Below are 13,713 nucleotides of genomic sequence, written 5' to 3' on the forward strand. Positions count from 1 at the left end.
ACTCACACTAGAAATTATAAATTCACTCCACCTCCAGAACCAGTGAACCAGTGAAGTTGCTCAGTCATGTCTGACTCTTTGCGATCCCATGGACTATAGCCTACCAGGCTCCTCCGTCCATGGAATTTTCCAGGCAAGAATACTGGAGTGGGTTGCCATTTCCTTCTCCAGGGGATCTTCCTGACCCAGGGATTGAACCCAGGTCTCCTGCATTCCAGGCAGACACTTTACCCTCTGAGCCACCAGGGAAGCCCCCCACCGGCACAATGTCTAGTTCAAAACCATGAGAGCCTTCTCCCAGGAAGGCTTCAAGGAGCAGAGGATGCTGACCCTCCTTTGCTGCCATTGCAACAATCTCAAACCGTAAAACCTAACCCTTCAAAGCATCATTGCGGTGGAGACTGTTTGAGTACTTTCCATTTTTGGAAAAGAGTAGAAAAGGAGTATAATGAAAATCAGGACCAGGCAAAACTCACAGTATGTCAGCTAAAGGCGTTTTCAGGACAGATTCCTCACACATGTCTCAACATAACTACTGTGCTGCTGAAGAACCCAACTGACTGCTTCTCCCTTGGGTTTACTCCGTCCCTGTCTAGTGACAGAAAATGGGACTGACCTCTGTCATCCCCTCCTCTTCCTGCCCTCAATCTTTCCCAGCATCAGGGTCTTTTCCAATGAGCTGGCTCTTCACATCAGGTAGCCAAAGTACTGGAGCTTCAGCTTCAGTGTTAGTCCTTCCAATGAATATTCAGCACTGATTTCCTTTAGAATTAACTGGTTTGATCTCCTTGCTGTCCAAGGGACTCTCAAGAGTCTTCTTAAGCAGCACAGTTTGAAAGCATTAATTCTTCAGTGCTCAGCCTTCTTTATGGTCCAACTATCACATCCATACATAACTAATAGAAAAACCATAGCTTTGACTACATGGACCTTTATTGGCCTCTAATTCAAAAAGTGACAGGTTACACCAAAACTTTCTTCCTTTCTCAGACTTCCCCTTACTTTTTCAATCTCCTTTTCTATTCATTTATATTTAACAAAGCCAAATGTCTACCTTTTAGTCAGCACAAAGTTTTCTGCTCCCACCCCACACATCCGAATTTACTCACAGAAAAACCTAAAAGTGGAATAGGAAACAAAATAGTGGAGCAATACCCTCCTACACATTAAAAACAGATGAGTGTATATGCCATGAAAATCCCTGAAATGGGATTTTTAGCTTAGTCTTGGTGAAGATCAATGACACTACCTATGACACTTCCTTTGGAAAATAAGGAAGAATCTGACAAGTCTCAATATACTTTTGCATACCCCCTCCACAGCATAAGATGGCACATTTAAGAATTTTTTAAAAAATGGTTGTTTATGTATTCATTTTTGGCTGGGCTGGGTCTTTGTTGCTGCCTGGGCTTTTCTCTAGCTGCAGCGTACGGGCTTCTTGTTGCAGTGGCTTCTCCTGTTGCAGAGCATGGGCTATTGGCAAGGAGGCTTCCTAGTTGTGGCACATGGACTCAATAGCTGCAGCTTGCAGGTTCTAGAGCACTAGCTCAGTAGTTGTGGTGCAAGGGCATAGTTGCTTCGAGGCATGTGGGATCTTCCTGGATCAGGGGTTGAACCCATGTCTCCTGCACTGGCAGGCAGATTCTTTACCACTGAGCCACCAGGGAAGCCCAGATTTAAGAATTTATGCACCATTTACAACAGAATCAAGATGTCTAAGCCCAAATATCTCATAAGAGAGCTGCTTTGATGAAAATGCTAAGAGCTACCAGAAGCTAAAGTTAAATTTCAGATCAGGATGGGCTCATTTAGAAAATTCTTGCTTCAGCGCATTCAGGTCTACAGGTTTGAAGGAATTAATGCCTGCAAGAGCACATAATTTACTCTTCGGGGATAAAGAGTAAATATTTACATATTTTTGGCATTGAGCTGAGTGTTACCAAACAGACTTGGTCTTTGCTCTTCACTACAGACAATGCATCATGCTTTCAGAAATTATGGTAGCTAATTTGTACCACGTGTTATTAGCAAGGTGCCTTTGATGAATGATCAGCATGCTCACAGCAGTATTTTTAACATATACTACTAGTTACTCATAGATACTACTGCAGCTAGCATTTTCCCATAAAGTTGCCAAGTGGATCAGATAGCATCTCTTTCTGAGTTCTGAATAATACAATTCTTGAAAACACAGAATTATGGAATTGGAAGACACTCTGGAGAAGTTACTGAACCCAGTATTTCATTTAAACAGCGTGACTCAAGGATAAACTATAACAATTTAGGCTTACTATCTGATTTTACAGTTAATTAACCCCACACTTGGGATTCCCAGGTGGCACCAGTGGTAAAGAACCCTCCTGCCCATGCAGGAGACTTAAGAGATGCGAGTTTGATTCCTAGGTCGGGAAGATCCCCTGGAGGACGGCATGGCAACCCACTCCAGTATTCTTGCCTGGAGAATCCCATGGACAGAGGACACTGGCAGGCTACAGTCCACAGGGTCACAAAGAGTCAGACATGACTTAAGTGACCTGGCACGCATGCACACAATCCCACACTCAATCAAGGTCTAAGAACTGTATAGTCCCTTTTTGGAGAAATGTAAGTGTTATTTTTTACCTATCCTATTTTTCCCCCTAATACTTTGTCCTCTTAGAAGAGCATATACCACAAAGGAAACAACTAAAGCTTGTGTTAGAAAAGAATGGGAGAAGGCACTGGCAACCCACTCCAGTACTCTTGCCTGGAAAATCCCATGGACGGAGGAGCCTGGTAGGCTGCAGTCCATGGGGTTGCGAAGAGTTGGACACGACAGAGTGACTTCACTTTCACTTTTCACTTTCTTGCATTGGAGAAGGAAATGGCAACCCACTCCAGTGTTCTTGCCTGGAGAATCCCAGGGACGGTGGAGCCTGGTGGGCTGCCGTCTATGGGGTCGCATAGTTGGACATGACTGAAGTGACTTAGCAGCAGCAGCAGCAGCAGCAGCAGGAAAGAACACTGATTTTTCACTTCACTGTCCATGGGTGAAAGAGGTGGGAAAAGAAAAAGAGTCTATCTGCTTTGGATTTCTGGGTAATAAAACCAGTGAATGAGTTTTACTAGAGGCAGTAAAACGAGCTCTGGAACCTAAACCTAGAGTGTAGGTTCCAGGGCTAGAATACTTATGAAATCTTGAGCATATAACTAAACCTCTCCATGCTTCAATATCTTTTTCTATAAAATAAGGATAAATGTAATATTTATTATATGCAGTTGCTAAGAAAAAAGGAGAGACAATCATTTAGCACAGTGCCTGGCATACAGAGAACATCAATCAATGACACACATTATTTAATATCTGAATTTTACTATTGTATTGTCCATTCCATGGGTAATCATAAGACTGGACAGCAACTTTGGAGACTATGGATGGGATAAAAGGAAAATCCTGTAACTACTGCAACTTAACTATGGTAGATCTCCAGTCTAAAAAGAAAATAAATCTTGTAAAATGTGTCCAAGTAGTCAGAAAGGCCCCAAATGTTCAAAATTCTAGGATAACAGGTATCAGGAAACTGAATTTTTATATGGTCATAAAAGTAGCATTTGGCCACATACAACATTCAAAGGTCTACTATTTCAATTTAATATTGGAACCATGATGGTAAAGAACCTGCCTGCCAATGCAGAAGACATAAGAGACACGGGTGCGATCCCTGGGCAGGGATGATCCTCTGGAGAAGGGCATGGCAACCCACTCCTGTATCCTTGCCTGGAGAATCCCATGGACAGAGGAGCCTGGTGGGCTACAGTCCACGGAGTTGCAAACAGACACGACTGAAGCAACTCAATATGCACGCATAAGCACATATTATTCATTCTTCTCTGAATACATATCTAGATTGAGTATGAAAATATTATTCAAAGGTACTTATTTATATAAAACAAGATCGGAAGAAATATCTCAGAAATCTCAGAACCACACATCTACTTGGAAAACAATACTGCTCTTACCAATGCTGTAGATACCTGTAGAAGCAGAATGGTACTGCCACCTAGTGAAATTTTAGTAAACTACCATTGAAAGCAGGCAACAATAAAATGGCACTTGCTTTGAAAAGGACTGTTATCTTTTTGCTATCAAAATACCTACATATATATCTACACATATGCACATATATGTTATTAAATAAGTAAATATTTTAGAAGAATCTTTTTCTCCCAATGGAAAATATTATACCAATTTTCTATATTTTTCATGATTGAAAGTGAAAGTGAAGTTGCTCAGTCGTGTCCGACTCTTTGCAACCCAATGGACTGTAGCCTACCAGGCTTCTCTGTCCATGGGATTTTCCAGGCAAGAATACTGGAGTGGGTTACCATTTCCTTCTCCAGGGGATCTAATATTTAACATTCTGAAGTCTACAGGCAATCTGGGTAATACTACTGTCATTATGTAGTTTAATATGAAATTCATAAACACAGGGAAGTGTAGATTTCCAAGGGGATGGAAAATATGTCTATTGGATTCACTTTTTATAGTACCCAGAATAGGGCTAAAGGCAAGAGCATTTTTAAAATTATTTTTTAATTGAAGGATAATTGCTTTACAGAATTTTGTTGTTTTCTGTCAGACCTCAACATGAATCAGCCATAGATATACATATATAAACAATTTTGATGTGAAAGGGGCAGTGGTTGACTTTGAGAAGTAAATGATACTATTCCACTTTGGATACATCTGGGAAAGTGAAAGAGTGATAACAAGTAGTATCACTCTCTTTGTGTTGCTAGGAGCTTACAGTATTTCCAGAGTCATGTCTATTAAATTACATTTGAGCATACAACCTTCAGAAGGCAATACATACATATTTGTTCAGTGAAACAAATAGTGCACATCAATGTTTCTCAAAATGAAAAGATTACATGAAAAAGAAATTTACAGGTAAAACGACTGGTGTGCTGATAACAAAGAAACAGCAGTATGATTACTTTATGGTAGCCTAGTGTAATCAATGGCATCCTGTGTGTGTATACATTTTGATAAATTTAACTTTTTACAATAAATTTGTATATACTTTATGGTAGTAAATGATAAAATAGACAAGTATCTACATGTTTCATGCATTCATGATATACATTTTCTTATTTTTTTCATATTTCTCAGTTACACAGTTCATCTGCACTATTTAAGTTGTCTTAAAATCTTCAGAAATTTTTCCAATGTATTTATTGAAAAAATCCACATGTAAATGGACCTATGCCATTCAAACCTATGCCATTCATGGGTCAACTGGAGTAGCTAACTTTAGTGAAAGCTTGTGTTGCCAGGCAATATTCTAAGCCCTTTATGGGTATTATCTTCATAACAACTCTATAAGGTACCTACTCATATTACTCACGTCTTACCAAGAAGAAAGTACTTCTGAGAGAGATAATACAACTTGCCTAGACCACAAAGACTTAAGGAGTTGTACTAGGATTTAAATCACACTTGAATTTAACTTCATATAACGCTGTGCTGAAAACTTAGCAAAGTACTTCATCTATCCTTTTCCCTTCGCAACGCGTTTCAGGCAAGACACTGCACTTAGAACTTTGCAATTAGATTTCCAACTGCAAGATTTTTGTTGATTGCATTATTTATAAGTTGTTCTTCATTTAAGAAGAAATTAGAGGGTTTAAAATTTGATTGACATTTTAGTGATTATGGTCACCATATTCTGAGTTATTCTGAAAATACCTTAAACTCCTTGGCAAAAGCCAGGAAGAAGCAAAACCCTTGCAGTAAAGCTAATACACAAAAAAGCAAAAGATTCTGCTATAAATGCATGATCACTAATCTCATTTGGGTTCTCAATACTGCCAGAAAGCTTACTGTAAGTGTCCCTAGTGTTCAATCTCTCACTCCAAAGAAAGGATTTCAAACCTTCCTACTTCCATCCCTATTCACTCACATTTCTTATTTCCCTATCAATATATAAAGACATGGAAGTCTTCTGAAGACAGCTTTTGCAAACACTAGAATGGGAGAGACTAGAGATCTCTTCAAGAATATTAGAGAAGGCCTTACAAATAGCTGTGAAAAGTAGAAAAGCAAAAGGTAAAGGAGAAAGGGAAAGATACCCAACTGAATGTAGAGTTCCAAAAAATAGCAAGGAGAGATAAGAAAGCCTTCCACAGTGATCAATGCAAAGAAATAGAGGAAAACAATAGAATGGGAAAGACTAGAGATCTCTTCAAGAAAATTAGAGATAACAAGGGAACATTTCATGCAAAGATGGGCTCAATAAAGGACAGAAATGGTATGGACCTAACAGAAGCAGAAGATATTAAGAACAGGTGACAAGAATACACAGAAGAACTGTACAAAAAAGATCTTCACGACCCAGATAATCACAATCCTGTGATCACTCACCTAGAGCCAGACATCCTGAAATGTGAAGTCAAGTGGGCCTTAGGAAGCATCACTACAAACAAAGCTAGTGGAGGTGATGGAATTCCAGTTGAACTATTTCAAATCCTGAAAGATGATGCTGTGAAAGTGCTGCACTCAATATGCCAGCAAATTTGGAAAACTCAGCAGTGGCCACAGGACTGGAAAAGGTCAGTTTTCATTCCAATCCCAAAGAAAGGCAATGCCAAAGAATGCTCAAACTACCACACAATTGCACTCATCTCAGACACTAGCAAAGTAATGCTCAAAATTCTCCAAGCCAGGCTTCAGCAATATGTGAACCGTGAACTTCCAGATGTTCAAGCTGTTTTTAGAAAAGGCAGAGGAACCAGAGATCAAATTGCCAACATCCATTAGATCATCATAAAAGTAAGAGAGCTCCAGAAAAACATCTACTTTTGCTTTACTGACTACGCCAAAGCCTCTAATTGTGTGGATGACAACAAACTGTAGAAAATTCTTAAAGAGATAGGAATACCAGACCACCTGACCTGCCTCCTGAGAAATCTGTGTGTAGGACAGGAAGTAACAGACTAGTTCCAAATCGGGAAAAGAGTACATCAAGGCTGTATATTGTCACCCTGCTTATTTAACTTATAAGCAGAGTACATCATGAGAAACACTGGGCTGGATGAAGCACAAACTGGAATCAAGATTGCTGGGAGAAATATCAATAACCTCAGATATGCAGATGACACCATCCTTATGGCAGAAAGTGAAGAAGACACAAAAAGCCTCTTGATGAAAGTGAAAGAGGAGAGTGAAAAAGTTGGCTTAAAGCTCAACATTCAGAAAACTATGATCATGGCATCTGGTCCCATCACTTCATGGCAAATAGATGGGGAAACAGTGGAAACAGTGACAGACTTAATTTTGGGGGGGCTCCAAAATCACTGCAGATGGTGATTGCAGCCATGAAATGAAAAGATGCTTACTCCTTGGGAGGAAAGTTATGACCATCATAGCATATTAAAAAGCAGAGACATTACTTTGCAAACAAAGGTCCGTCTAGTCAAAGCTATGGTTTTTCCAGTGGTCATGTATGGATGTGTGAGTTGGACTATAAAGAAAGCTGAGTGCAGAAGAATTGTGCTTTTGAACTGTGATGTTGGAGAAGACTCTTGAGAGTCCCTTGGACTGCAAGGAGATCCAACCAGTCCATCCTAAAGGAGATCAGTCCTGAACATTCATTGGAAGGATTGATGCTGAAGCTGAAACTCAATACTTTGGTCACCTGACGTGAGGAACTGATTCATTAGAAAAGACCCTGATGCTGAGAAAGATTGAAGCTGGGAGGAGACAGGGATGACAGAGGATGAGATGGTTGGATGGCATCACCAACTCAATGGACATGAGTTTGAGCAAGCTCTGGGAGTTGGTGATGGACAAGGAGGCCTGGTGTGCTGTAGTCCTTGGGGTCACAAGCACTCGGACACAACTGAATGACTGAACTGAACTGAACTATTGGAGAAGACTCTTGAGAGTCCCTTGGACTACAAGGAGATCAAACCAGTCTATCCTAAAGGAAATTAATCCTCAATATTCATTGGAAGGACTGGTGCTGAAGCTGAAACTCCAGTACTTTGGCCACTTTATGTGAAGAACTGACTCATTAGAAAAGACCCTGATTTTGGGAAAGACTGAAGGCAAGAGGAGAAGGGGACAACAGAGGATGAGATAATTGGATGGCATCACCAACTCAATGGACATGAGTTTGAGCAAGCTATGGGAATTGGTGATGGACAGGGAAGGCTGGCGTGCTTCAGTGCATGGGGTTTCAAAGATTCAGACCTTACTGAGAGACTGAACTGAACTGAGGAGCGACCCTTGCTCATTCTTTCCTCTTTTCTTCCTGTTTCAATGGAAGAAAGGCCTTTCCTATCAAGTATGTGAAAGCCTATCTTTCAACGCACTTTGGCATCCATACCCTCACACTTTCTCAAAGATCATATACAGTTAATTATGGTTTCCATATCTGCAGTCTTTCCCTCTTTACTAAATCCATCCCCTAGGCATTAAAATATAACCTCTAGCATTCTCATCCTAGTAATAATAACAGAAATTAAGAATTGTCATTTACTTCACATGGTCTCCAAATGCTTCCCTCACTCCCCTCCCCACCCTCTCTTCTCACCTCCTAGTTACCAACCCTTCTCTCAACAGTTGCCAACCACCAGCATTTTTACGTCCTCACTTCCATTCACTCCTCTATCCACTCTGGTCTGACACCACACTAGTCTAACACCAATCTGACACTACACCAGTCCATTAATGACGCTAACGAAATAACCTCCGTATCATTATGTCCAGTGGGCACTTGTAGACCTTCACCTTATTTTCCCCCTAAGGAGCTCCTGCCCACTTGGAATCCTCTTTTCTCTTGGCTTTGGTGACAATACTTGCCTGACTTGCCCTCTCCTAGCAGTCCATTCTCAATTGCCTCTGTAGGCTCTTCATTTCCTATTCTGCCTTTAAATCTCATAATTGTTTTCTCAGGACTCTGTCCTAGAAACCTCTTTTGTCTTAATCTCTACTCTTTCCCTCAGTGGTTTCACACACTTCCATGGACTCTAGTAACATTGTGGAGGAAAACATTGCCAGCCATATGGGTAAACCAAGGATACTGTGGCCATCGAGCCAGCAGCCACTGCAGCTGCCTTCAACTGTGCACCTGGAAAGGAATCAGGGTGGAGAAGAGGGTACTGGCCCTAGGTGGTTAAGGCGCATATCAAAGGAGTGATTCAATGAGTGCAGACTCTTGCATCTTCCCTGCAGAGAAAAACAATAAATTCATGAACTTGAGTATCTGACTCTCTTTAACTGTAATCTTTGGATGTTTCAACTATCTGAGTTTTGTTACAGAACTCTTATATATCTGGTTCCTCCCTTACCTGTTTGGATCAGTCCCTCAGAGCTGTCTAAGAGGCTGTCTTTGTGGCTCACATCTTCAGCTTTGTCCATCAAGTAAAACAGAATTCTCAACTTTTAAATTGTGCATATTTTTCAGTTGACATCATCTATGTGAAAATTACTCCACATTCATGTTTAGCTGAGACATATTTCAGATGAGCAAATTGAGACTATGTGAAAGTGAAAGTCACTTAGTCATGTCTGACTCTTTGAGACCCCATGGACTATACAGCCCATGGGATTCTCTAGGTCAAAATACTGGAGTGGCTAGCCTTTCCCTTCTCCAGGAGATCTTCCCAACCCAGGGATCAAACCCAGGTCTGCCAAATTGCAGGTGGATTCTTTACCAACTGAGCCACCAGGGAAGCCCAAGAAGACTGGAGTGGGTAGCCCATCCCTTCTCCAGCAGATCTTCCCAACCCAGGAATTGAACCATGGTCTCCTGCATTGCAGGCAGATTCTTTAGTAGCTGAGCTGCCAGGGAAAATGAGACTACGTAATACCAATGAAAAGCTTACCTGTAAATCTGCAACTGTCTTCCCAAAAGCTTTTCTTTGTTTAACGTAGTCCCTGGTTTCCTCAAACATGAATTCACTGGCTGAAACTGCTGTCTCGGAAATTATCAGCCTTTCCTATAGTCCCCAAATTAGATAATTACTCTAATTACACAAGTGATTTTCACATGATTTAAATGACAATAAATCACATAAATAATCTTTATAAAACTCCTAAAGATTAATTTATTTAACTCTTTATAAGAAAAGACTCTCACCAAGATTATAAAACTATTTTGATCATCTATAAGTCTCTTAAAAAAATCTTTTATCTTTATGTATGACTATCTTTATACAGATATATATAAGTAATTCATTTCCCTCTTCTCTTTACTTACTTATGAGAAAAGAAATTCCAAAGCTGTTTGAGTATTATTTAAAAAAAAGAACTTGGCAAATATTTTGGCTATTTCCTTACAGAGAGCTAAAAATTCTTGACTTGCAGGTAAAATACTAAAATCATTCCAAGAAGGAATCATAGGACTGAAAATCTTATTTTCCTGACTCACTTATAAGCTTTATTTGGACATCCTTGAGTTCTCTTATTCATACGTCCAGTCTACAAAAATCATATGATTTTTGTATGCATATATATAATATATAAAAAATAAATAATATATATAATATATAAAATATATGTATATTTTACAACTTCAAGTTATAGTCAAATGACTGGCCACATTACAAATTTTGTATGCATGGATTGATATAGTCCTGTATTATTCTACTCCAGTCCATCACCTAATCAAAAGGTACATTCTTTTAATACTTCTGACCTGTGGAAGCTCTTGCATGAGGTAATGGAAACCTTTATTCTCTTCTCCAAGTAGGGCACCTGCTGGCAACCGTACATCTTCAAAGAAAAATTCTGCAGTATCCTAAGGGATCATACGATTGAGTACAGAATTACCTCATTTAAATCTCCTAAGAACCTGATGAGGTGATTAGTATTGCCATTCAGAAAACAGAACATATTGGCAGACAAGATGAAGTTGTTAATGATCACAATTAGTAAGTGGTAAACCTGGGATTCAAATCGAGGTCTATCTGATTCTAAAAGTGGCTTTCCCACTGTGATACACTGTCATTCTAGTTCTAATACTGTTCTGTTCTGTAGATATTGAGCACTAAGGATTTCTAATGCATATCAAGTAAAACATGTTTTTCTTTTTGGTAACAAAAAAATGACTAAATAATTACCAAGTAGTAGAAAAAAATATTTCCTGTTATTTCATAATTCAATTTCAAAAATAGACAGTATTATTAGGCAGTTAATGTTCTAAAGCAGATTTTCAAAATATCCTAATTCACTTCTACTGCTGACAACAGTTGCATAAACAATGGAATAAATTTTCACAATCATTTCTGAAAAAGCATATTTTAAGAATCCAGCATAGGAAGAAAGGTATGATTGTGCTATACGTAGTTCTACATATAAAGCATAACTGAGTAAACTCAGTTGTATATAAACAATATATTTATATTATAAATGATTTATATTATGAAAACAAATTTGTATTATGACTTACCTGGGCTTTTAGTCCAATTTTATCTAGCTTTCGTCCCTTGATAAATCCTTTCATTCCATTTTCCACCAGAAAAAGGCTAATGCCATGGGCAGGAGAGTGAGCCTCTCGATTTGTGACTGCTACAACGATCACAGTGTCACACAGCCACCCATTACTGACAAATACCTGCAAAACCCCAAGTATTCTGTGATGCTCCACAATAACTCAGGTCCATGTGTAAGTCAAGACTGGGCAAAAACATTTGAGAAAACTAAACCAAATAAAACATGTTTATACCTCTCTCTGTAACCTCTCCAAATAGTTGCAGTGTTGATTATTCATACATGAGGCAATTACATGAGGGGAAATTATTCAATGTTTCAAAGAATGAATTCTATACATTTTCTTCCCACTATCAATATTGTAAATAACAATAATAATGAATGATTATTATGTTCTATTTAAACTAAAAATTATCTATAAAAATGATACACTGTATTTTAGAAAGAAGCTTCAGATGAGAACATGGAATCTACTCTGAATGGTATGATACTATTGAAGTTTTTGCACTTTCAGATTTATCAGTTTTTGAAAAGGCACAGTTTTTGATTTCATGATAGATAAGAAAGGTACTGATTAAGGAGGGCTTCCCTGGCAGCTCAGCTGGTAAAGAATCTGCCTGCAATGCAGGAGACCCTGGTTCGATTCCTGAGTTGGGAAGATCCGCTGGAGGAGGGACAGGCTACCCACTCCAGTCTTCTTGGGCTTCCCTGATGGCTTAGCTGGTAAAGAATCTACCTGCAATGTGGCAGACCTGGGTTCGATCCCTGGGTTGGGAATTTCCCCTGGAGAAGGGAATGGCTACCCACTCCAATATTCTGGCCTGAAGAATTCCATGGACTGTAGAGTCCATGGACTGATTAAGGAGTGATAAAACAACAAACTCAATAAGATATTAGTTTATCAAATATATATCCAGAAGACAAATATACACAAGGTAAATATGAACAACTACCTCCTCATTCTGTATCTTTCCTCGGTCCTCTCAGTAGCTTCCACAGCTTCAGTTGCTATCCATAGGCTGATGACTCCAAATCTTTATCTAAGCCGAATTTCTTGCTAGGTTCCAGACCTGAATATCCACCTGCTTCTGATAGTTCCATCTGATAATTCAAGGAACATACTTCTTCCTACCTCTACTCCTCTTTAATCCGGAGTATCAGTCTGGTTTTCCCCAGGACAGGGTACGATGTACATGTGCACTTAGTTGTGTCAGACTCTGTGACCCCAAGGGTTGTAGCCTACCAGACTCCTCTGTCCACGGAATTTTCCAGGCAAAATTCTGGAGTGAGTTGCCATTTCCTCCTCCAGGGGATCTTCTCAACCCAGAGACTGAACCCAGGTCTCCTGCATTGGCAGCCAGGTTTTTTTCCACTGTGCCACTTGGGAAGCCCCCTTCCTAATGTCAGTGAATGGTCAATAAATCATGTTATTATCCTACATAATATTCAATTTGACATACAATTCTTTCTAATCGATTTCAACACTTTTTCAGGGTTTTTTTTTAGCAGGGTTCATCACATAGTGGCACTAGCTTACCAGTCCAGCCTTATCTCTTATCCCACTTTCTCCTCATTCCTTTGTTTTAGGTCACATCTACTGCATGACTTGCTGTCCCCAATGTTCTGAGGTCATTTTTACCTAAGTGTCTTTAGAAATCTTGTTTCCTCTGCTTGAGAGGCCCTTTTCCAACTCTGCTACAATGAATTCTACTCTTCTTGCACTAAGTTCAGACATCACCTCCTACAAAAAATCTCCCCAAACTCCCCAGACTGGATTAACTGCTCTATACATCCTAAATTTACCATCTTTCAGTTCAGTCGCTCAGTCTGGTCCAATTCTTTGTGACATCATGGACTACAGCATGCCAAGCCTCCCTATCCATCACCATCTCCCAGAGCTTGCTCAAACTCACGTCCATCGAGTTGGCAATGCCATCCAATCATCTCATCCTCTGTCATCCCCTTATCCTCCTAACTTCAATATTTCCCAGTATTAGGGTCTTTTCCAATGAGTCAGTTCTTTGGATCAGGTGGCCAAAGTATTGGAGTTTCAGCTTCAGCATCAGTCCTTCCAATGAATGTTCAGGACTGATTTCCTTTAGGATGCACTGGTTTGATCTCCTTGCTGTCCAAGGGACTCTCAAGAGTCTTCTCCAACACCACAGTTCAAAAGTATCAATTCTTCAGCACACAGCTTTCTTTACGGTCCAACTCTCACACATCCATACATGATTACT

General features: G+C 39.7%; 1 protein-coding gene across 2 annotated transcripts in view; it reads right to left on the reverse strand.

The window, feature by feature from the left end:
- ACADL (acyl-CoA dehydrogenase long chain) overlaps window positions 1-13,713 on the reverse strand; it is a 44,123-nt gene that overhangs the window by 12,099 nt on the left and 18,311 nt on the right. For both annotated transcript variants that reach the window (XM_069578237.1, XM_069578236.1), the window contains 3 exons: window positions 11,436-11,600; window positions 10,683-10,784; window positions 9,871-9,984 (listed from right to left, as the gene is read on the reverse strand). In XM_069578237.1, coding sequence (XP_069434338.1) covers window positions 9,871-9,984; window positions 10,683-10,784; window positions 11,436-11,600 — 381 coding nt within the window. The remainder of the gene's footprint in view (window positions 1-9,870; window positions 9,985-10,682; window positions 10,785-11,435; window positions 11,601-13,713) is intronic.

This window comes from Ovis canadensis, chromosome 2 (assembly GCF_042477335.2).
Source record: "Ovis canadensis isolate MfBH-ARS-UI-01 breed Bighorn chromosome 2, ARS-UI_OviCan_v2, whole genome shotgun sequence".
NCBI lineage: Eukaryota > Metazoa > Chordata > Mammalia > Artiodactyla > Bovidae > Ovis > Ovis canadensis.